The sequence below is a fragment of the Ziziphus jujuba genome, chromosome 11 (assembly GCF_031755915.1).
Source record: "Ziziphus jujuba cultivar Dongzao chromosome 11, ASM3175591v1".
In the NCBI taxonomy this organism is placed as follows: Eukaryota; Viridiplantae; Streptophyta; class Magnoliopsida; order Rosales; family Rhamnaceae; genus Ziziphus; species Ziziphus jujuba.
In genome coordinates, this window is record NC_083389.1 from 20,546,839 (window position 1) to 20,572,376 (window position 25,538).

The 25,538-nt window shown below is 30.7% G+C and overlaps 1 protein-coding gene across 4 annotated transcripts; it reads right to left on the reverse strand.

Moving 5' to 3' along the window:
• On the reverse strand, positions 1–25,420 carry LOC112489001 (disease resistance protein At4g27190). 4 transcript variants are annotated; one of them, XM_060812654.1, is made up of 8 exons: positions 24,849–25,420; positions 23,973–24,034; positions 23,325–23,408; positions 22,621–22,735; positions 4,291–7,126; positions 3,371–3,757; positions 911–1,532; positions 1–547 (listed from the first exon to the last, which is right to left on the reverse strand). In XM_060812654.1, the coding sequence occupies exons 4-8, from the start codon at positions 22,665–22,667 to the stop codon at positions 528–530; spliced, it is 3,912 nt and encodes a 1,303-aa protein (XP_060668637.1). In that variant the 5' UTR covers positions 22,668–22,735; positions 23,325–23,408; positions 23,973–24,034; positions 24,849–25,420; the 3' UTR covers positions 1–527. The 4 variants fall into 4 exon arrangements, 2 of the variants coding, with proteins under 2 accessions (XP_060668637.1, XP_048321228.2); XM_048465271.2 differs by lacking the exons at positions 22,621–22,735; positions 23,325–23,408; positions 23,973–24,034; positions 24,849–25,420 and adding an exon at positions 14,121–14,823; XR_007238486.2 differs by lacking the exons at positions 1–547; positions 911–1,532; positions 3,371–3,757; positions 4,291–7,126 and adding an exon at positions 16,602–17,137 and having other exon boundaries at positions 24,849–25,389.
• Positions 25,421–25,538: the final 118 nt, after the last annotated feature.

Here is a 25,538-nt window from a genome sequence, read left to right on the forward strand (position 1 = left end):
TCTAAAGGTAGAGAATCAAGTAATTTATAATCTTTTGCCTATATGTTGTAACAGTTGCACCAGTTTAGTACAATGATAATAAAGTGCAACAACCAACTTCTTACCACTGGCTAGACCAATAACATACCCATGCTTCATTGCAAGGGCATAAAATGATACAGCCACAGGGCATGCATATGCACCTACCCCATGAAGAAATTTTTTGGTTCGTTGAGTGCAATGTTAACAAAACAGACGAATTAATGGACAATAAATATTTCTCTGTAAAGGCTTTCTATATATTCAAGAATATACAAGAAGGGTATAGCACTGCCACACTGTGAATACCAACTGCATATGTTCTACTACCATGCAAAGTTTTTTTATTTCCATCTCTGGTTTTTCTTCTTCTACTATACATAATTTTTTATTTGCATATCTGTTTCTTTTTCTTCTTCTTCAACTTGTTCTTGTTCTTGTTCTTCTTCTTTTTCTTCTGTGCTCTCTAGACTTTCTTCTTCGTTTTCTGTGCTCTCTGGATCTTCTTCTTATTCTTCTTCTATATGGTCTTCACCGAAATTAATTTTAAAAAATGAAAAAAAAAATAAACAATTTTAGTGGTCAGTTGCAACCCACTTGACCAAGATTTGATGTAATTTGTTAGATTTAACTGATTTGGGCAAGTGTAAGTTTTTGAAACGGATGTTTAAAAAAAAAAAAATAACAGCTCCAAAAAGGCAGATTTAAAAGGTTTTAATGAGTAATTTTCTATTAATTTAAATAGCAAAGTTCAAAAAATAATAGGATTTACATGTGAGAGAGGACGAGTGTCAACAAAATATAAAAAGACTATCAACAAAAATTATATAAATATAATGATTGAAAAATTCTCTAATAATAATTAAAAAGTTGGTGGAATTAAAATAGGTACCTGGTTTTTCAAACTGGCGTCGTATGATGCCATTAAGGTCTTGTTCCAAAATCACCATGTCTTTGCCATTAAGCTTTACAACCTTAAGCTTAGGTATCTTCGGAGTTTTATTTGCGGTAACAAATGTCTGCAACTTAGGACACTTTTTTATTTGTAGAGTTTCTAGGGATGGGAATTCAAAGGCATAAGGATGTTGACATAAATAGTAGAGATTATTCAGAGAATTTAATTCAATGGAAACCAGATTGGGAAATGAAACCACATAAAATTCCGCATTAACATTATTGATCTCCTCTTCTGTTTTTGCAACGACCTCTTCCATTGATTTACAGTAAGTAACTTTGAGACCTTTTAGCATCACGAGGAGTTTGGCAATGGAAGCAGTGAATAAATATCTCAAACTTGGACAAAAATGTAATGATAGAGTTTTCAGATTTTGGAAGCCAACAGTTTTGACCTGTTGTGGACCCTTCTTCCATATGTGCATCAGCTTGTATAGCCCACGTAATTCCAAACTTTCCAACTTATTGAGGGCTGGAGCTAATGGGCCTTCCCCATAGTCGAATACCACCTCCAACGAATTACACCAAATCACATCTAAATCTTTCAAGTTCATCAGCCACTAAAAAACCAAAAAATAAATTAATTATTAATGATGACAAAGATTATGCCAAAAAATGCTACAGATTTGGCTAAAAGTGTTAGCAACTCAAAGTACACTAATGTGATTGGTAACCTCGAATTTAAAAGTTTTTTTACAAGGAGGATTTATTTTTATGTTTTTTAAAGCTAAAACTGTTTTTTAAACTAAATAATTAATGGTCAATGTTATTGCCACGGTGCAGAAACTTTTTTCCGCAGGATTTTGACACACCTTCTTTGTCTGTTCCAATTTTATCCTTATTCAATCATGCTTGTGAAGTTTTTATCATTTATTTTCTACATTTGTAATGACTTTTTTTTCCCTCTCAAATTTTGTTGAAATTGTAAATATTACACATTTTTAATGTCTTCTTTCTCTTAGTTTTGTTTTGTCTAAGATTAAAAATAGTAGTATTTGTACAATAAAGTTAACATTTTATATGTGTATGTAGATTTTAACATTTTTATTATTTTATCATAAATGAATGTTATAAAATAATTTGCATGTATTCTTTCACTTTTTTTTTAAATTTTTTTTTTTTATAACCAATAGATTTTTTATTTTTTTTTTAAACAAAGTGTAGATATTTATATATTTGGAAGTTTAGAATTTTGCATGCTAATAAAGATTTACATGCTATCTTAATCTATTCTACTAAAATAAGGAAATCATGCGAGAAAAAGAAAACAATATTTACTATTTTTTAATAAAGATTTACATGCTATATCAATCTATTCAAATAAAATAAAGAGATCATGCTAGAAAAAAAAAAAACAATATTTACTATTTTTTAATAAAGATTTACATGCTATATTAATCTATTCTAATAAAATAAGGAAATTATGATAGAAAAGGAAAACAACACTTACTAATTTTTATTTGAATTGAATAAACAAAATAAAGGGAAAAGGAAATTTCATTAAGGACAAAATAGGAATTGCAAAAGATGGAACATTAAACTCGGATGGAAACAGGTTTTTGTACCATGGCAATAATAATGTTATCAATTAATGTAATAAAACATGATTTAGCTGCAACAATTACTTTTGCAGCTCAAAGATCTTTCCCAAAACATCATATTTTATTTATTTTATTATTATTTTTCTACAGGACCAAAAAACCAATAGCCCAACTTAAATTCTATATATTTTCCTTTAGCATATGGATATTTAAATATAGTTGATAATGTCACCTACTAAAGAATCAAATAAATTCTAAAATGTATATAAACAAACTTTTTTGATGACCACATTGTCCTTTTAAAAGTACTAAATTTTCATTTAAACATTTAATTACTAAACCAACTATAATAATTTGTGGGGAAAAAAATTAAATAATCATTATATATAAATAGGAGTAAATATAACATTTATTCTTGAATTATAGAGGTTAATCACATTCATTCTTGAATAGTTTAGATACCAAATGCAATAAATTTTAAAGTTTTTTATTTATTAAAAATGGAAAAAAAAAACCTAAATAAATATTAAAATTAGCCACCTAAAATAAAAAAGATAAATTTATTTCAAGCAATGAATATAGAAGTTAAAAAATAATATTTATATCCATTTTCTTTATTGTTTTATTTTTTTTAATTTTTTTTCTTTCCTAAATAACTCTTTTAGAATTTTTAAATACTGAAAACAAAATTTTGAGAAATTAATTTTTGTAAAAATAAAAATTTGAAAATTTTATATACATACGAAAGAAAGTTTTCTTTTTAATATTTAATTTATAGAACAGTTAAAAATATTATTAAATAGTATATTCTGTAAAGTTATACAGAGAGAGAGAGAGAGAGAGAGAGAACATTGTACCTCTTCTTTGTGATTGTCCAGCTGACGATCCTGATTAACATCCTTTGTCAAGTGGGAAGTATCGATGATTTCTTGAGAATTTTGTATCATGTTGGGTTTGCCAGCTATATTACCACATGGTAGACACCCAATTAGGCAGCACTTCTTATGAGAAAGATTTTCCGAATCATTTGGTTGATCAACATTAATATTATTGGTAATATTACTGTTGATTGGATCAAGCTGTGGTGAATCATTTCCATGAAAACCAAAAAGTACTTTTATTGAATCACAGTCGTTCACCTCTAACTTTTCTAGACTTGGTAACCACTTTATACATTTGAAGGGAACAAGTATGTTAGTAGGAGTATTCATATTATCCATGTTGCTTTCTACTCCATCAGCATCCTACAGCCATGCAATTACATTCCAATAATATCATGATACTATACATATACATATTGTATTGGAACAATAATTTAGTAAAATGATTAATATTATTTTATCATAAACTATGACATATTTTGCATATTTTTATTTCCAAACTATAAAATTCTCACATCGTTTTCCATACCAATGTTTTTATGTTATTTTAGTTCAATTAAACATTTTGTTATTAATAAATTCAATAAAATTAAGAAAACTCAATCATGTAACTTTATTTTGAAACATATTTATTTTGGTTTATATATTTATTTTTGTGTAGTGTGTTTGACTATATAATTTGGGCAAATTCATTATATAATGATTGGACTAAACTAAAAAAAAAAAAAAAAAAAATTAAATATGATAAATTAAATGTAAAATTTAAATCACCACATGAACTCTTAAACAAATATGCTAAAAATTATAAGTTTACCTCTTAGCAGTTTTAATTGCCATTGACCTTTCATAAGTTTAAATTTTTTAAATCATTTAAATATATACGTATATGTACGTACCTTAGGTGGCCCTGTACTTCCCTCATCATCTATGGCTCTGCACAAACTGATTAGACTCGGTAGCCACCACAGAGTTAACTCAGTTAATTTGGGGAAGAGAATCATATCATCGGATGTAGATGTATTAATAGGATCATCAGTTTTGCGGTTCCATACGGAAACGATTTCTTCTAATGTTGGGCAGTTTCCTACATACAAACTCTGGAGCTGTGGAAATCCTCTTGGAAGAGATGATGCTGTGGAAATCCTCTCCTTTCTAACAAACTGATGATCAGTAGGAGGAAGTTGTAAATCATCAGAATTATAATGGAATATTCCCTTCAATCCTTCAAGATTCATCAAATACAATTCCTCCAAAAGAGGGAATTTGTTTGGAACATGAAGATCAGTCCGATTATTATTTGACGTGAATTTCACCACGTACTCCATTTCATTGCAGTTGACTACTATAAGAATCCTCAACCACGGGAAACCATCTTGCTCCTCCTCATCAAAATGGGGAAATAAATTCTTCAAATCATGCACCTTCCTTAATCTCAAAGCTTCACATTTCTTGACTATTGGATGAATCCCACTCTGTTTTATAGAATCAGTGCTAACTTCGTCTAGCTGCAAATTCTTTCTAAACAAATCATTGATTTCATCTCTAGCATATCTACCCACACCAATTGAAAATCTTGTCAAATCATTGAAAATAAAGTTTCTTGGAATAAACTCCACTTCTGGTATCCAAACATTTAAAACTTTCAAATATCGATCAAGCAGAGGAGTTATCTCATCAAGACTTGCGGAGGTTTTCTCTTCATTTCCTTCCAGAGAACTCCAACTACTGAAGGGGAAAATCTTTAACTCTTCCAATGTGGTTAATCTCGAGAGTACACCAGGTGGAATTCTATTAAGCCCTTTGCATTTTGTCATATCCAACACCTTTAGATGTTGAAGATTTCCTATCTCCTTTGGCAACTCTTGTTGGATCCAAGAACCAATCAAGCTGAGGATTTCTAGCATTTCCAATCCTCCAATTCTTGAAATATCTCCTAACTCACAATACTCCAAATGCAAGGTCCGGAGGTTTTGTAGCATTTGCAATGATGCTGGAAGCGTTTGAAAGTAAATACTTTGAAAAGCCAAAACCTTGATTTCTTTAATCCCTTCGAAAAAATTCTCACTCAGTTCCAATTTCTGCCAAGCATATCTTACCATAAAGTGATATTTTATTTTAATTGTCGAGGACAAACTTAGAAGCTTGAGATTGGGGCACACCAAACTATCAGGATGCTTCTTGATTCTCTTATCAAATACAAGTGAGATTGCAGTGCAATGTTCCATTTCACTTGAATCTATCTCTGGCCACTCTTCCATTTCATTATCACATTTAACTACGAAGCCATCGTGCTCCTTTCTTGATGCGATTGATATGGCCACATCACGAACAATATCATGCATTCTAATGCACTCTTTCTCATTGCCATCCATCAGTAGAAAACATCTTTTTAAATACCCAACCAAAGTATGAACTCTGTTTCTTGTCTGTTCCATTGTCCGAGTTTCTTGAAACAACCTTAATCCTTTCCCATATCGAACCAAAGTTTCAATACCAATATCATAGTCTTCTGGGAATAAACAACACAGCAAAAAGCATGACTTGGCTTCTTCGCTTCTTAAAAGGTCGTAACTCAATTTGATACGGGAATAGACCTCTATATCCGTTTTTAACATGCTATCTGGTATTGATTTTTCAAGTTTGAGAAGTGCATCATTCCAATCACTTTCGTCTCTATTTTCGAGCGCTCTTCCAACAGTGACGATCGCAACAGGTAAGCCTTTGCATTCATTTGCAACCTTTTTTGCTACCTTGTGTAGATCACGAGTACAATTGGAAATTCCTGCCACCTCTTCGAAAAGATTCCAAGCTTCGTCTTCAGATAAGACTTTGATGGGAAAAATCTCTTGACTTTTCATTTGCTTGCAAACATCTTCATTTCGTGATGCCAATAGAATTTTACATCCATCGGGGATACCTACAGCCTCCAAATCAAGTTTATTCCACAAGTCATCCAGTATAAGAAGGATGTTTTCTGTCTCTTTCAATATTCTCTGACGCAATTTTTCTGCTCTTCCTTCGTCGTCGCTCTTCTGATCAAACTTCAAACCCAAGAAATCTGCAATTGTGTCTTGGATTCGACCAACATTTGGATTTTGGGACACCGTTACCATAACAACCTCACGAAAAAGTTTCTCATCTTTTGCTCTTTTAGCAACTTCTTTGGCCATGGTTGTTTTCCCGATCCCGCCCATCCCGCATATCGCAGTCATGCTCACCTTCTCATTTCTTAGAGCCTCCATAACTTGATTTAAGATTTTCTTTCTCGAGTTGAAGTCTTTCATGGATGATGAAGAAAAGTGCATTCTGGTTGGAGGTGCAGGGTAGGATATTCTATCGAACTTTCCTTCTTGTTGGAGCTTCAGAACACCCTCTGCGTGCTTCTTGGCTTTCCTACCCAAAGAATGTCGCAACTTCAAGTTTGGGCACCATCCATGGAAGCACATTTTGTCTGCTGTTGCATCTTCTTTCAAGAACTTCTCCAGCTCATCTGTGATCTTGTCCACCTCTGAAACCCACCAATTAACTTCATCTCCGATGACTTCTGAATTTCTATTTGCTGCATCGATCAACTTTTGAACATCAGCTCTCTTGTTCATCAGCTTAACATTTTCATCTTCAAGAGCCTTGATGTTGACTTTATAGTGAAATAAGTATCCAAGATGTCTTCCAGTGGGCTCCACCAACATTTCTCCAATTTTTGATATGATTGAAGTGATAATGTCCATTTTCCTTTGAAAATATATCAGACAAACCAGTAATTATATATAAATTGCAATGTGAGTACTAGCTGTAGCTAGGATGTACAGAGAATAAAAATTTGAACTACTGTTATTACTACTACGAAAAATAGAAAAATTGTTTGGTAACTTTTAAATGTCTAGCTAATATTATGGTAACAATTATTTATTAATATTTTTAAAAAAGATGAAAGAACTATCATAGAATTGAGAGGAAATGAGGAAAGGAGAGACAGGAGAGGGGATATTTTTTATAATTAAATAAAAAATCGATTAAAATAGTTTCCAATAACAATCAATAAGTCCTTAAAGTAATTTCTGAAGACTAGGAATTAAAAAATAAAAATAAATAAAGACTAGTAACAAATGTGTTACCAAATGCATATTTAATTTTGTTTGTCGTAGCATAAACCAAAACTAAAAAAACAATATCAAAATTGAACATTTAATATTATCAAAAAACCATATGTACAATTGAAAAGATATATCTCACTAAACTATTATAGTTAAGCACAATATAATGTCATGAGTAAATATCTCATCCTAGCATTCAAATCATGGACCATGCTTGGGACATGAGATCCTTGGGCCAATATCCAAATTTGTGAACCCCACACATGGAATGGTCCTAAGAAATGTAGATTAAAGATTGAGACTCCACAACCAAAGGCCACGACTGGATCCTAAACCCTGAAACCTTGTAATGGGATTGCAATTGAGATCTAAGACCCCTGTACGACTGGATCATGACCATAGGAAAATTAGAACTAAAACTAAGGAACATTAGACTAGGAAATTTAAGCGGCTCAAGATCCCTTGATTATGATTGAAATTTTGGAAACTTCAAACCTATATCGAGATGGCGAATAAGATTTGGTTTGATATTGCTGTAAATTATGAAATAATCAATAAAACTCTACTGTAGCAACAGTCAATTTTTTAATCAATTTGATAAGTGTTTGGTAAACTATTGTTACAAAACTACTCATAGTAACAAAATTATAATTTTGGCATTTGCTAAATAACGTGCTTGATAATTGTAATTGTATATAATCATCAAAACAGAGATGAATTATTATTGTTCATATATATATATATATATTATTTTTGCTAATTGATGTTTTTACTACATATAAAATAATCTAACGTATGTATATATTCTCTTTTCTCATCCCAAAAAAGCATATATATATATATATATATAATTGAAGAAACCAAGAAAACATAAACAAACCTAACTTTAAATAAGAAAAATGATTATAAAAAAAAAAATCATAAAGTTACATGGTAACAGGGAATTATATATCTTATTAGTTGAAGGTTAATTTATAATTTTTAATATTAAAATTCTAATTATACTAGAAGTAGAATTTGAGAAGTAGCTTATTACATTCCAACTTCATAAATTTCCACAACATTTTATTTGAGAAAAAATATTCCATAATCCATTTTAGCAGGTCTAAAAGAAAACTCCGAACATAGCCTAAGTTCCAATTCCTCCAACTGGGGTTTCGGAATCTTTTACCAAGATGTGTATCTGAAACCTTATGTTAAAACTAGAACTAAGACTAACACTAGCAACAAAGACCAATGAAACAAGACTTAAATCCCCACAACCAAATCCAGGACTTGAACTCCCCAATTTGGATCATGGGTTTAATTGTCACATAAAATTATTTGGTAACTCTTAAATGTCTAGCTATTTTTATATACATTACAAGTAAAACAACATAGAAGAATTGTGTATGCAGTTGATGAATCTTCCACTGAGCTATAGCATATGAGACTTGAACATCTAAGTGAAAATGGGATGCATATATTATCTAAGAAGCATAAACTTCAAGTTCTTGGTTTGAAGAATATATGCACACACAATTGGTAAATAACATAGTGTTGCATTTAAAACTTTTTCTCCTTTTAGAAAATCCAGTATTTTGGATTTGGTGCATGTTAATTTCTATTGGATAGATGCCAAAATTTTAAGCGGTGCTAACTACTATGTTACATTTATTGATGACTACTCAAGGAAAATTTGGAGCTTTGCATTGAAGGCTAAAAGTTAAGAGCTGGATATCGTTTCATGCTACCGTTGAAAGAGAAACTGGAAGGAAATTAAGATGTATTCGTGCATATGATGGTGGCTAATATAGAGCCCATTTGAAGACTATTGTAAAGTAAATGGAATCAAATTGGAAAAATTTGTGCGAACAACACAACAAGATAATGAGTTTGAATAGAGAATGAATCACACTATTAATGATAGGATTAGGTGTATGCTCTGTCATGCAAAACTGCCTAAGTCCTTTTGAGGTGAGCAACAAAAACAACGATAGAACTTATTAATAAATCACCTTCAATTCCTTTGGACAGTGATGTACCAAAAAAAGGTTTGGATAGGAAGTTATGTTTCCTATGACCAATTGACTGTAGGACATTTGTTCATATGTGCCCAAAGATAGTCGAACGGAGCTCGACAGTAGAGGTAAACAGTGCATTTTCATCAGCATATGGCCATGAATAGATTTTGGGATCCCATTAACATAAAAATCATTAAAAACAAAGATTTTGTAATATTTTGAGATTAGATCATTGAAGACTTTGAGAAGAGTGGAAACCAAAGTCTACCTATCAAGAAATATTTGTTCCAACTTATCCATCTATGAGACATGATAATGATAGGGCAGATGTTCAAAAGGATGACAATGCCAATATAGATGATAATCTTATCAATGATGTGCCTACAAATGTAGCAAGATGAAGTAAACCTTCCAGACTCACCAGCTGGACATCAATTTAGAAGATTTACAAGGGCAAAACAACCTCTAGCTTATATCCACCTCATGAGTATGTGATGGTCACTAATGGGGGAGGCCCAGAGAGCTATGAAGAAGCTGTGAAGCTGAGAAGAGATGTTCATGGATAGATGCTATACAAAAAAACATGAAACCCATGCATGAGAATCACATGTAAAATTTGGTAAATTACCAAATGATGAAAGGTCTTTGAAGAACAAATGGGTTTTCAAGTTGAAGACTCAAAAGAATTGCTCACAACCAAGGTACAAGGCAACACTGGTTTTGAAAGGGTTTAACCAGAAAAAAGGAATATATTGGAAGAAATTTTTTCACCTATTATGAAAATTTCTTCTATTAGAGTGCTGTTGGGTTTAGCTACTAGTTAGAATTTGGAGATTGAACAACTTGATGTGAAAACTGTCCTCCATAGGAATTTGATGGAACAGTTTTATTAGAGCAACTTGAAGAATTCAAGGTAGAGTAAAAAAAAGATTGTACAGGCTCAAACAAGCACCAAGAAAGTGGTATAGAAAATTTGACTCCTTTATAGAACTATTACGAGTATAGTAAGACTACTTTTGATGCCTTTGTATTTATGAAGAAATTTTCTAAAGATGACTTTATTATTCTTTTGCTTTATGTTCATGATATGCTAATTGTGGTTCATGGTGAAAGTAAGATTAAAAAGTTGAAAAAGGGAACTCATAAGTCATTTGACATGAAACATTTGGGATTAATGAAACAGATCCTTGGCATGAAGATCACTCGTGACAGGAAGAACATAAAACATAGTTATCTCAAGAGAGGTATATTGAGAAAGTTTAGGAGAGATTCAATATGAGTGAGGTAAAATCAGTTATATCTCCACTTGTATGTCATTTCAAGCTTAGCCTAAAACAATGTCTTATAAGTGAGAAAGACAAGAAACTGATGAAGAAGGTGCCTTATGCACCAGCAGTTGGTAATTTGATATATGTTATGGTGGTCATGCACAAGACACGGTGTCACTTGTACAATTGGTGTAGTCGGTCGATTCCTTTCAAAAATAGGCAAAGATCATTGGGAGGCTATAAAATAGATTTTTAGGTATCTCAAAGATATTTATAGAGCCTATCTATATTTTGGAGATGAAAAGCATATGTTGGATGGATACATAGAGGCAAAGATGGCTTGTGATATTGATTTTATGAAGTCTACATTAGTGTATCTGATTACTTATGCAAGGAGTGTTGTATCATAGTAATCAAGATTGCAGAAATGTGTTGCTTTATCTACCATTGAAGCTAAGTATATTTCAATTATTGAGGGTTCCAAGGATGTCTTATTGATGAATAAGTTCCTAAAATAATTAGGCTAGAAGTAGGAAAAGTTTGTTCTCTACTATGATAGTCAAAATGTTATCCATATTAGTAAGAACCCCTCTTCCACTCTTAGTGAAAACATAACGATGGAAGGTATCACTAGATTAAGGATGTAATGGAGATAAAGTTAGTGCAACTGGAGAATATCTATATCGATGACAATGCCTCGTATATGATGACTAAAGGTTTACCAAGATAATATTGAGATTTGTAAACAAGTTGTAGATTTAGAAAGCTCTCCTCCATGTGAGTCGTGAGGGAGAGTTTGTTGAGTGAGGTGTACCTCCCCACATGGAGAGAAGATGACCCACATGTTTCATGGGGTCTTCAATGGTTCAATGTGGAGGACTTGGAAGCATGTCAAAGCTCACCATTTCTTATAAATAGGATTGATTTGTGAAGTGGAGACAAACTAAGCAAGAAAGTGAATAGTCCAAGTGAAAAAGCTACCTAAAGCTTTGGTAGAGGAGGGGGCGGGGGGGAGGAGATTTTCGAGAATAGTAACTCCTTTAGTCCAACAGTCATCATACACTATTGGATCTTTTTCAAATATTTTTTTGGGAGTAAAGGCCACGATCCTTACAGTCTGATTGTTGTTTCCTCCTCCTAGAACAAACCATTTGTGTGATATTAAAACTTATTAGTTTGATTAATGCATGTTATACCCCATTAGTTTATTGATAGTGGATGAGTTTGGACTTCCCTTTGTTTTAAAGGTTTCCATATAAAATCTTGGTGCTATTTTTGTTTATTTTTATTTATTGTTGTTTTATCAATTTGGTTTGTTGGGGGCTTGCCTATTTAATTGCACAAAGAGGAAAAATATATTCCCACTGTGTTATTCTTGTTTGTGTGATTTTTCCCAACAATATGGTTAATCTACCACGCTGTTAATAACTATTTATATGTATATATATATATATATATATAACTATAGAGAAATTCTTTTCCCTACAAATAATACAAAATTTTAAAAAGCTTTTAGAGGTAAAGAAAAGTCCAAAAAATATATTTTGAAAAGAAAATTATGGGAAAAAAGTGGAGTGCAAATTTTTTCCCAAGAATTTTTTTTGAAAGGGTAAATTTTTTTTAAAAAAAAATCTATTTAAATACTTAAAAAAAAAAAGTTTCAAATAACTATAAAAAATAGTACTTGTATACCTTAAAAAATAAAATAAAATAAAATATTTGAACTGGCAAAGGTAGTAAATAAATATACTTTTATGTGTGTAGATATATATATATATATATATATATATAAGGATTGGAGGATTGGAATTCGGATAAGGCAATTAAAACTACAAATTGTAGAGTAGAAAAAATATCTGAAATAATTTTTTTTTGAGAGAATATCTTTTTAAAAGAATGTGCACAATACTGGATAATTTATTGCTACATCTCATTTTTTTAGAACATTTGAAATAGGTTAAGAAATATACTTTTGTTATAATTATGTGTGTATTACCTCAAAATATTATTATCATTATTGTTATTATTATTATTACCTAATAAATTTTAATTTTAGCTTGTTCAGTGGTGAAAGTTGGAAGGATGCCAACCTAGTTGGGATGTTTCTGGCTTTCTCTTTCCTTTTAAGTAATCTTTTATTATCATCATCATCATCATCATCATCATTATACTTTTCCGTTATTTGATATCATTATTTATATTAAAATGTATGCATACTTCCATAAAATAAATGTTGGTATAGCATCTTAGCTATGTTAAAATTTACTAAGTGTATTTTATCAAAATAAATAAAATAAAAGCTAATGTGTCTTACAAATTGAATTTATTTGGATTAACAAGTGTGACAGTTGCTGGGTTAGACTTAGTGTCTTCTGTTTTACTATGCTTAGGAAAAAGTTGTTGTCTTTTATTTTTTTTTTATTTTAAATGGTGTTTACTGTCAGTAAAATCCTATCTGATCGTTGAAATATGTAGGCGTGATTCCTATATGTACTTAAAAAGGAACAATAAAAATTTATGTTATGGTTAATATATAAAATTTACAAAAGTTGTAGAGTTAAACAGGAATTTCATCGTGTGTTATGGTTTTTGAATTTGCATGGTCATTGTTTGTTTGAGAAGTGAATTTTCGACAACGAGAAAACCAAAACATCAATTTGACTCCGTAGCACATTAACAAAATCCAGAATAAAGTAGCATCCAACTTGGATATAAATCTTTGGTACAACCAAAACATCAGTTTGACTCTGTAGCACATTAACAAAATCCAGAATAAAGTAGTATCCAACTTGGATGTAAATCTTTATTCCTAGCTAATTTGGCTACCCAGTCAGCAGCCCTATTCAATTCCCTAGGAACATTAAAGAAATTCCACATAATCAAAGTGACGAGAATATTTTTGGATATCATCCAACAAGTCTTTCTTTCTTTTGCTTCTATCCTTAAAAAAATAATAATAATAGTAAAAAAAAAAAAAAAACAAAATTAAAAAAATTCTAAGAACATCAAATTAATGTCATTTGATACTTATCGTAATATTATTGGACGGTTGAATAAATTCATTAATTTAATCTCTATGAAACATCTTAAAATGTTCATTTAATTTATAAAATCAGTGACCAAGGCTTTTCTATATATATACCTAGTCCACTCTAGAACCTAGTTAGAAGATGATTCAATTTAATTCCTATTTTGAAGAAAAACTACATAGGAAACAAAATTAAACAAGGAGATTGAATGGTTATAGAGGATTCATTTAAGTAGAATAATAAGAATAAAAGTAAAAACACACAATTTATACAAGCATAAAGAAATAGAGTGAACAAAAACAAACAGACAATTTAGATCCAAGAGAACATACCTTTTATAATTACACAAATCAACAGAGCAATCCTCTTGAGAGAGAATGACTTAATAAAGTGATGAAGATTTTTTTTTTTTTTTTTTTTTTGAAGTGGAAAGCAATGAAGGTTGAATCACACGAAATGGAAAAAACACAAAGTAGGTAACCCATTAGAAATGGCATGGCAAGAAATAAATAGGGAAATGAAAAGAGAATATAATTCTTTGCTAAACAAGTAGGGAAGGAAAAGAGAATGTAATTCTAGGAAAGGTAAAGAGAAAATGATGCTTTGCTTACATATCAATGAATTCCCTTATTATTATTCCAAAAAGGAGGGGAAAAAAAAACAAAAAAGAGAATTCCCTTGTTATTAGTACAAGAAATTGATTTTGAGTAAACCTCAATGGCAAGTTATGTTAAGTTTCTAAGACGGCGGATAATTTCCACCAGAAGACCCATCAATTTTTTTTTTTTCTTTTTTTTACATCAAGTGTTTAAGAGTATAAAATCAAGTATAGAATTTATTAAGGACCTTTTCATTTTTTTTTTAATTTTTTTAGCTTACAGCAAGGTGAAAATTACCTGAATATCATTTAAAACATAAGGTATCAATTAAAAACACCTAGTAAACCCTCAACAAAAGGAAAAGAGATATGTATTAAAAATTGTAGTCTTTTATATATTTTTTTAAAATTCTTTTGAAAGTTGTTCACCTTGAAGTACTATTTTTCATATAAACTACTAGAAGTGGGTTACAATTATATTTATATTTTCTTTCTCGTTTTCCCTTTTACATATATATGTGTGTGTGTGTGTGTAAATCTGACCATTTTTAGGTTCCTTTATATTCTTTCATGTGCTTTTGGATGAAATTGTCATAATTTGAACACAAAATCTTAGTGAGCCATAAAATGTTTGCATAATTTTTTGGAGAAAAAGCTCATTTAAAAGGCTGTAAATTTCATATTATGTTAAATTATCAATTTTTTTTTTAAACGCTCAAGTTATTTATAGAACTATAAAATTACCCTAAAGGTATGCAAGATGTGCAACCGCATATGGCACAACAATCATAGTGGCACAATAGTCATAGATACATAATAAGTTATATATATATTTGTTTTATTTAAAGAGTTTTCTAGAAGAAATTTATTTTTGCCAAATTAAAAGGCCAAAATTTGGAGATAACATGATTTAAAATAATATATAAATATTAGATGAATATATTCTTTTTGGGAAAGAATACAGCATATTAATTAACAATATATATATATATATATATATATTTTTGAAACCCATATCAAAATTAAATATCACCAAATATGATTAAGGCAACCTATATAATAATGCATAGTAAATATCACAAAAACTAATTAATAAAAATATATTTATGTCTTATTTTATGCAAAATTATTGATTGCAAAAAGAAAATAGATATTTTATTCAAATTTAACTAACCAGGGACCAAAATTAATAGCTTTTGGAAAAATTTTCTCTTATTAATAGAAATATGACAAAAAAAAAACAAAAAACCTCCATCTTCTTCATAAGTGTGTGATTTACAATTTTGTTTTTGTATTTCTGCTCTTCTCTATAAATAACTACTTATAAAGTTTTTATCAATATGCTTCTCTGTCTTTGTTTTACCATAAACCAGTTTCTATTTTTCCAATCTTCTTTTACTTTTGTATTTATTTTATTTTGTTTTGTTTTCTTCTTCTTCTTCTTCTTTTTTTTTTTAAATCTTTTTTTGCTATAGAAATTAAAATTTATTCTAGAAAATAACTATTTGAATATGAAAAACTAAAGAGGAAAAAAAAAAAAAACCAAAAAACTGAAGCGCTTATACAATCGCTCTTGAAAAAGTCATTGTTAAAAAACCACAAAATTTAGATTATGTAATTGAAAATTCAATGGAAGATTTAACTAATGACCATCATCTAGATCATGGAAAAAAAAAATGGTCTTTTTCTTTTTGGAAAAATAATAAAAATATTCAATGGTTATTATAATAGTTTTATTATTATTTGTTCTATAATTATATTTCTAAATAAATAAATAAAAGGCTTATATATAAAATTAGTCTCAAGTAAGATCTATTTTACTTTACTAAACTAAGATCTACCTTGATTACCATGAAATAGCACTAAATGCTCAAATTTTAAAAATAATCAAATAATTTAATGATATACTAAAATCCTACTTAGAAAAAATGGACCAACCATGTTGAATTCAGATTATTGATAAATATAATTTTCAGTTTCTGCCCTTAATGCAATCCAACAGTTGAAAAAGAAAGATCTAATGTTATATGGACCTGAGTATATATGTAAATAAATAAAATAAGAATGACACTCTTTTAAATTTTGTACAAGGCATTTCAAATTTCAAGAACAGTTTGATGATTATAGTCATATTTTATTTAAGGGATATTTGCATTATTGATCTCCAAATTATATCCCTTGTTACCTTTGAGTCCCTAATTTTTTTTTTTTTCCCCTTATATTAACAAAGTCGTCCCCCAACCAAGCAGAGTGCAAAGTTTGTTCTCCATTATTCTGTCTATTTTCTGAGGTGAAACGCACAAAATATGCAAGTAAGAGTCAAATTACGGGCAATTTTTGTTTTTTCTCATAAGCTTATGCCTTCTCTCTCATCTCTGTCACAGGGTCATCTCTCACAAATGAAAAAACCGTATATAACAAAAAATCATTAGAACAAAGCATCAAGGAGAGGCTTCAAGATGAACAAGTATAATTTCTTATGAACACTCAAGCAATGGCTCTATTGCCGAGAAGCATCAGCCACATTTATATAATTAAGATAATTACAAAATTGAGCCTGCCAAAAAAAAAAAAAAAAAAAAACAACCAATAATCTTTCGTATAATTAAGATTATAAGTGACCAAGCACCAATCAACCCGAGATGAGGTGATTATCTTCCGAATCCCACCACAGAAGTCTTTCACATCTATAAATGTGAACTTTCTTTTTTTTTTCCTTTTGTTTTTTGTTTTTACACTGCTTTGATTTCCCTGTAAAAAAAAAAAAGAAAAAAGAAAAAAAAATTGGGTTCTGAAGCTTTAAAAGCAGAAAGAGTTCCTTCAGTTTATTTATTATTCTCTGATATCTAAAAGAAAATATCAAAGAAATTTTCAATCTTTAAGTTGAAAAATATATTAATTTTGAAATACTCACTTGCGCTTTCTTCGTTAAACCAAGAGAACCCCTAGTAAGCCAAGGAAGAAAAAAATAAAAATAAAAATAATTAAAGGGGTTTCTCTGCTAAAGCACAGTCCCTCTAATCAACTCCCAAGACAAATCCAGAAGAAGTGAAAAGAAATAGCTGAGAGAGAGAGACTCATCCCTTTCTCCATTACTTTTGAAACTATCTTTCAGCGTCCAATATTCACCAAGTGGACCGAGCCTAAGCTCTAACTTTTTCTACAGTTAAAGAGCCATGGCTCCCTCTTTACCTATGCTAACACCACAAGCCACTCTCTATCTTTGGAAAGAGCTCATTTCTGGTGTTTCTGGGACTTTTTCCTTTGGAAAGAAGATGAAGATGAAAAGATGAGGTTGCCGTTTATTTGACACTCAGGTGCAAAACACATGCGTGTAATGGTGGAAAATAGACAGAATAATGCAGGATCAAAGGTGCACTCTTTTGCTGAGTTCGGGGACGAATTTGCCAAATGAGAAAAGTTTAGGGACTCAAATGCAACAAGCAATATACTTTGAGGAATAGCGGTGCAAAAACCTCTTTATTTAATCTAGACTTCAAAGCAAATATCCCTAAACCTAGAAGAATAAACTTGGGCGTGCATAACAATAAATAGGATCGTCTTTTAAGGATAGTTATTTTCATTCACTAAAAAAATCGCATTCATTAACCACTCTTTTTGGTCGCCAAAAATGGGTTTTTGGTTGCTGAAGAATATCAACGACCAAAAACACATGGCCACTACATGGTTGATAGAAGCTTGTAACTAATTATATTTAGTTACTGAACAACTTTGGTTGCTAGAACTTAAAACTTTCAACAACCAAATTTAAATTTTTTTGTGACCATGCTTTAGTTTCTAAAACTCTAAAAAATTCACCAATTTAATCAACTTTTATGGCCTAAAGTGGTATAAGTGTCCAATATTATAATTATTATAGACCAACAACATGGTCGTTGAAAAATTACTTTTTGAGACCGAATTGATTGATCGGTGAAAATACTCACAGCAACCAACACAGTGATTACTTTTGATCCTTTACATATTCTAAAATATTTTTAATCACCAAAAACTGGTCACCAATGCTCTACATCCAGCAACCAAACTTAGTCTCTAAATGATTTATGTTTAGCAACCAATATGTATGGATTTTAAGTAACCAATTTGTCCACTAAAAGGCAATTGTTTTAGTTATTTTCTAAATTAATTAAGAGTAAAGGTGTAAAAATATACAATATATAAAGCAAATTAGCAAATTCTTAGAGCACCAAAACTCTAAATATTTATAAAAACAATAATTGTCTTTATATGCAGATAATTGCCATTACACAATTAAAACAATTATTTTGTATAACATAGGCAATAAAATCTATAAACAATTACAAGTAGTGATGGCGATGGTGGGCAGTGGTGGAGACAAATCTTGTATTGAACTCATCATTGCATTAATTTTAAACATGTACTCGATTGATTGAACTTGACCTTGGTCCTTAAATTCCTAAATAACCAAAGTCAAATGAAAACCAACCTAGCATGTTTACTGGCTACTATAATTCCAAACTCGGATAATAGCAACTATAATTCCTAAATCAAATAATTCAAAGCAAATTATACTATCTATACAATAAATGATCCCCTTTTAATGATGTTTTTTTCTTGAAACTTTGCAACTTTCCTCTCAACTAGTCACTTTGAGGTGACTATCAAGTTCAAAAGAGAATAAACACAACTTCTTGTGCACCAACTAGAAAATAATAAATATAAAATACAGAATTTCAGAAGAGAACCACGAATGAAAAACAAATTATGAATGTTGACCCCCAAAAAAAAAAAAAAAAAACTTCATACCCGCATAATTGGAAGAGAAGTATTTCAAGGAACCCATCCATAATAAACCTCAGCAAACCCAAATGTAACACCCCGTACCAAAATACATATATTTTAACAAGTTTGACCAAGTGAATCATATGTGGGTCCAAATTAATTTTTTCTATGATCAATATTTTTTGTTTGACTGATATACCATTGTGTAGATCTAGTCGATATGAGTTCATAAACTGACGGAACGCCAAATTTTGAATTATAGATAAAAAGTTATGATTTTAAAAAATTTTAAACATAAGTTTTATATCAGTTTCCAAACTAATCCTCAATTTTTATCTGTTAGTGACCTAGACTCTATATAAGCCTTGGTAAGTGTGCCAAATAAGAAATCAAATCCCAAAATACCTTTTTCAGCCTCAATCCCAAAAATTCTCCCATCAAACCCGTGGGTCCAAACTGGGTTGCTTCAACCCATTTAATGACAAACCGAGTCATTGCTTTTTTTGTCCATTACAACCACCATCCTTGTACACACGTCAGCCAGGGAGGAAGAGGACTCGACGGCGAACTTGGCCATAGAATTTCACGCCGAACGGCTGTCGAACGTACCCAGATTGGGTCGGCGAAAGTGGCAACAGCCAACGAGGTAGGTCGTAGGATTTTTGTGATTTTCAGCTGTTTCAGGCAAACCCATAGACGTTTCCCATTATTTTTTTATCCTTCTGAACTCATTTTCATGGTTCTTTTGCCTAGATTCCTCACCGATTGGGAGATACGACTTAACGTTCGGCCAAAGCTTCAACTGAGTTTTCCGGCCACCAGAGGAATTTTTGAACCAAGGTGAACATACTGGTGAGTTCCTTGTCTCTTGGTCTTTCCATCAATATAAAATTTGTGAATTTTGAAGGTCGTTTGATAATTTTCGAATAAATTCGGACTGTATTTGGACAAAATTGGTCAAATTGGTTAAAATTGAAGTTGAATTAATGAAATTAAATATTATGAAGACCCACTAGGAGGTTCAATTTCGAAAGATTAGACTTCGGATGAAAATTCCCAATTTAAAATACCGGATCCAAAGGATAGGCGGTATAATTAGACCATCAGGTGTTCAATTTACATAATTTCATAATAGTATAAGTCAATTTAAGATATTTGGAACATACAAGTATCTCTAGTTTAATTATTAAAGCCTGAAAAATATTTTATTATATTTTAGGCACTTACATTGAGTCTGAAAACAAGAATAGGAGTGAGCATCTGCAGTACTATAAATGGTTTTATAATTTTTAAAATTGTTTGAGGTATAATATAATATATATGTGATTTGAATAATTTGCGTAATACCATTTGATTAAATGTTTGGTTTATGTATATATATAAATATCTGCTTTTATAAATGAGTTGTCATTTTATGTGATACTTGATAATATTTTAAATGGTTTTCAATTCTAATGAATTCATAAGTGAACTTGTGGTATTAAAATATTTCGGTATTTGAATTGAATTTTTAATCATTTCAGAAATGATTGATTTGAGAAAGTAGATTGAAAATTATATGATTTTAAACATGTTCAAATATTTTAAAATTTTATATGCTTAAAATTGGTTTATGGTGAATATGTTTCATTGTGTATTTCTCGTTTTATATGAAATGATGATTTGAAAATTTTAAAATATTTAAATAAACAGTTGAATTTAAATATTAAATAAGAACTTATGATACAGTATTGTTTGGAAAAATATTTAATATATTACAAGATTGTTTTAAGGATACTGTATCAGTTATTTTCAATTGATGTACCATATAGTACCAGAGTTCCCATTTAGAATTATATTACAATGTGCTGGGTTTTTATCACGGTACTGTGAAGTTATACGTAGCCCACAAAATATTTTTGCTACGGACCATGACATCGAATTTATTCGATGATTTATTATTATTGCCTCGGTACCGTAAGGTTGGACTCGACCCACAATATATTATTACCACAGACCATAAGATTGCATTTACCCCATAGGTTATTATTGCCACGGTACCGTGACATTGAGCCTCGACCCACAGGATATTATTGCCACGAACCATAAAGTTGAATACGTCCTAACGATTTACTATTTCCACGATACATTTCGGATATTGAAGGTCGTAAGATGGGGATATTCCATGGTTTATAGTTTTATACATTGTATACGTTTGAATATATTGTTGGTTTTCAAAATGGTGGTTATTGCTACACATTCATAATTATTTCATGAAATTGAGCTTATAAGATTTTATGTTCAAACTCCATATCTTGTTTAACGTATTTTGTAATATTATATTAATTGTTCATTTTTGTGCTTTTGAGCATCAATTTTACAATATTCAATTGGAGTACAAGTTTGGGTTTTATAAAACAATTTTAAATGGGAAACTTTTCAAACAAATAGAACGAAAGATCTTGAGAGAGATTTTTGTGGAAAAAAATTATTATTTTTCTATTATACAATGTCACTCACTGAAATTTCTTTATCTCACGTTTTATTTGTTTTAAATTCATTCCCCTAGGCCCAAACAGTTAGTAGCAATCTACCTCGCACTCAGCTTATCACTTTGTTTCTTCCACTACAGCACTAGTATTTTTCCTTCCTTTATTATCTGTCTTCCTTAACTTATTTACTACTATTGTACTTCTAAACTTTACTGACACTCTTAAAATGCTTTGATTTAAATATGAATCCTAGTAGAGACTATATTGCTTATGTGTGTAGTTATAGCATGTGATACCTTAGGCCGGTTGTGGACTTTATGCTGTTGTGGATTTATTATATATAATGTTTGAAATATTATTGATATCACTTGTGTTTGTTGTCCACGTTTCAAGTGGAGTTCCATTAGATATTCTTAGGAATTGTCCAGTGGAACTTCATCAGGCGGGATCTCACAGGAGATCCAAGAAGGTTTCCGAAGCGGATCCTATCACAAATGCCAAAATATAATTCTTCCCTACAACACTTTTTAAGTATAAAGAGAACCAAAAGTGATGATAAAACCATAGAACAAGGACTTAAATCTGACTGAAATACCTTGTCATGTCATAATACACAACCAGACAATTCTCCTACAAAAAGAGCTATATGACCACTAAACGAAATCCTGAACCCTCTTCAAACTTTCTTATGAAAACCCCTCCAAACACAAACATGAACAAATGCAAATTACTATTGACGTTTACTAAAAAATAACGGATGATAAATTAAAAAGAAGACCTAAGAAATTGAAATTCAAACTAAAATAATATATACATATATAGACAGATAGATATAAAGACAATGTGAAAAGCTATAATTAACTATAAAAAATATAAAGACAATGTGAAAAGCTATAATTAACTATCAAAAAGTTTTTCTCTACTCATCAATCCTGAATCTTAATTGTCCAAAAGGTGCACCTGGAAAAATTATGAATGCTAACAGAAAACACTGCATACCTGCATACCAGGATGGTGTAAGTATTTAAAGGAGCTCCAACCTCCATAATAACTTAAAAGCAGCCTCTGCAGCCCTAAATGCCAGCTTATAATTCATTTCCATGTGTATTCTTCCCTACAAAATTCGTAAATATAAAGAAAATAAATTGAAAATGATGATAAAACATAGAACAATGACTTAAGTCTACAATATCTTCTCAAGTCTTAACACCACAAGCCCAAACAATTCTCTTACAGAGACGCCAAACAATTTTACAAGGATGCAAAATCGAAGAAAATCATTATATCAATTTTAAGCCTATAATAGTAGAGAAATTCTACTCAACCATCATTGGTGAGGACTCAATTATGTCAACTCAAGACAACATTGTCTCAAATCTAGAGAGGTATTGGGAGGTTAAGCTCATTTCCTTTTCCTAGGTGTTAAGAGAAAACATAAAACATAGTTCCAAAGTGTCAAGATTTCATAAGAAATACTCAAACAAGCACAGTGAAAGGTCAATAGAAAATCTCACAAGCAATCCAAATTTTAGTATCAGAATCACCAACCAATAATCAAAATATAGTTACTTAGTAAACCAGCAAACTGCTTAGTTGGATAACTTTAATCCATATAGATGGGAACCAACCATCACTGCAACAAAAATAGCATTTAATAAAACCAACTGGAAAAAATAATAATTTAGTAAAGAGCAAGTTTTCACCTTTGGGTAATCAAGGCCAAACTCCTACACCATAATTGTCTCTATAAAATACCCAAAGTTTCTACTACCAATACACCAATATACCTGATAAAAGAATAAAACATCATAAGTAAGTGATTAGCATTAGCCTAAGAATAGATAGTAAACCAGTATGACATGACTACATAAAAATAAATAAATAAAGCATATAAATAAGTGACTAGCATACATGATATGTATATATAAATAGAGAGAGAGAGAGAGAGAAGCCTTGAAAACTCATTTCTTGATAAAACAATATGTTCATTGAGTATATTAATTCAAGTATGTTTCAATTCAGGACAATATAAATTGATAACTTAAGTTTCACCTCTTAACAACTAAAATGAAATCAGATTTTAATTCATAGAAAAATTATATAATAATTCTAATTCAGATTTTGTACCAAAGCTGATGCTATCAATATTCAAAAATGAAACTACATATCCAATTTGTAATTAAACTTAGAACAAATATAAAATAAATCTCTGTGAAATATTAATCAACGGCTACAAGCACAAGCATAGTAATAGCAGCTGAAGCATGCGCATCACCTCATCAGACAAGTCTTTATGTATACATTACTACTTGAAACTTACAAACAATAGAATAATAAAATAGAAGATGTACCTTGCTTTGATAAGTATAAGAAGGAAATTAAGTTGCTTTCACCTTCACCGGATGCTTACCACCTGAAACTTGCAAAATAAAAAGAATTAATCAACAAGAAAAATTTGGTTAAAAAAGTAATTTTTGTTGTAGTAATTTCCATATAAATCAAAATTACCAAATCAGAGCAGCCAAACGGATCTTAGTATGCATACTTATAATAAACAAAAAATTAAATCAGAACCCATCTTATAGCATAGGTTAAATAAAACAGAGAAAAAAAAGTTCCCATAAATGTGACTAAATTTCAAAGCTTGAATTTCGGAAGAAAATTAAGCCCAAGTACCTTTGCTGATATACACACTATAAAGCAAGATGCACAAAAGGCAGATCATACTGAAATGGGAAGGAATAGTGATGCATTAGTACTATTAGATCTCAGATCTGTGGTAATTGCAATAAATCTTCAACATATATATATATATATATATATAGATATATCGAATTAAATACTAGGTTGCCAAGTACCTTCCTACTTCCTCTACCATTTTCCCCAAATTCGATTGGTCTTTGCCAAACCAAGTACAATTTCAGAGGGAAAAAAAAGAAAAAGAAAAAGAAAACAGAGGCATAAAATAACCATGGATGTTGGCTCCTGAACTCTCAGATATTATGAGGAACCCATCATACTTGTCAGCAAAAGAGAAAAGCTAGCTCTTTCTTCTCTGCCCCTGGCAATGTCTTTGCCTCTATAGTAGCCTCTCTCATTGTTGCTAACTAGCAAAGCCCGAAACCCAACTTAAAAAAACAAAAAGGGAAAGAAGAAAACCAAGGAAGATGACGCAGTAAAGCTAGCAGTGATTTATTGAAGATAGGAAATCTAAGGACCACACTTACCATAGTAGCGCCTATCGAAGTGGTTGGCCCTAAAAGTTCCGACGCTACACTCGACACTGGGGCACTCCTTCCTTAGCCTCCAGACTTTCCCAGAATCGTCCACCTTGTAGAACTGGAGGACGGCGAGCTTCACCTTTTTCTTCTTCTTCTTCTTCTTCTTCTTCTTCTTATGCTTAATCTTCTAGAGCGTGTAGGGCAGAGGGCCAGATTGAGGGTGGGTTCCTTACGGATGTTGTAATCGGCAAGGTTCCACCATCTTCCATCTTCCAATTGCTTTCCTGCGAAGATCAGGCGTTGATGGTCCGGCGGTATTCCTTTGGATCTTTGCTGCTACTTTTTACGCAGAGAGAAATTCAGAGGGCTAGGTTTAATCAGAAGGGAAAGGGGTCAAAAATGATGACGGCAAATTTCCCACCAATGCAAAATTAAAATTTTCATTTACGAAAAATAACGAAAAATTAAAATTATTTTATTATTATTATTATTTTTTTTTTATTTTTTTTTTTTTTGGGTTCGAATCTCCGAGGAACAAGGGATGCCTGGAGCATAGCCCCAAAAAAAAAACAAAAAAAAAGGTTTTTTTTTTTTTTTTTTTTGGTAAATAAGTGTGTTGGTATAAGAATTTATTTTGTAAATATCAAATATGCACAAAAAAAAATGTAGCTGTCTGTTTTACTAAAACAAGTTCCC

Coding starts and splice junctions, on each gene's coding strand:
- LOC112489001 (XM_060812654.1), bottom strand. CDS start 22,667: ATGGAGGTTGGAGCTCCTTTAAATACTTACACCATCCTGGTATGCAG. Junction 1,533..3,370: donor TGGACAATCACAAAGAAGAG/GTACAATGTTCT, acceptor TTGGTTTTTTAG/TGGCTGATGAACTTGAAAGA. Junction 548..910: donor ACGCCAGTTTGAAAAACCAG/GTACCTATTTTA, acceptor ATTTCGGTGAAG/ACCATATAGAAGAAGAATAA.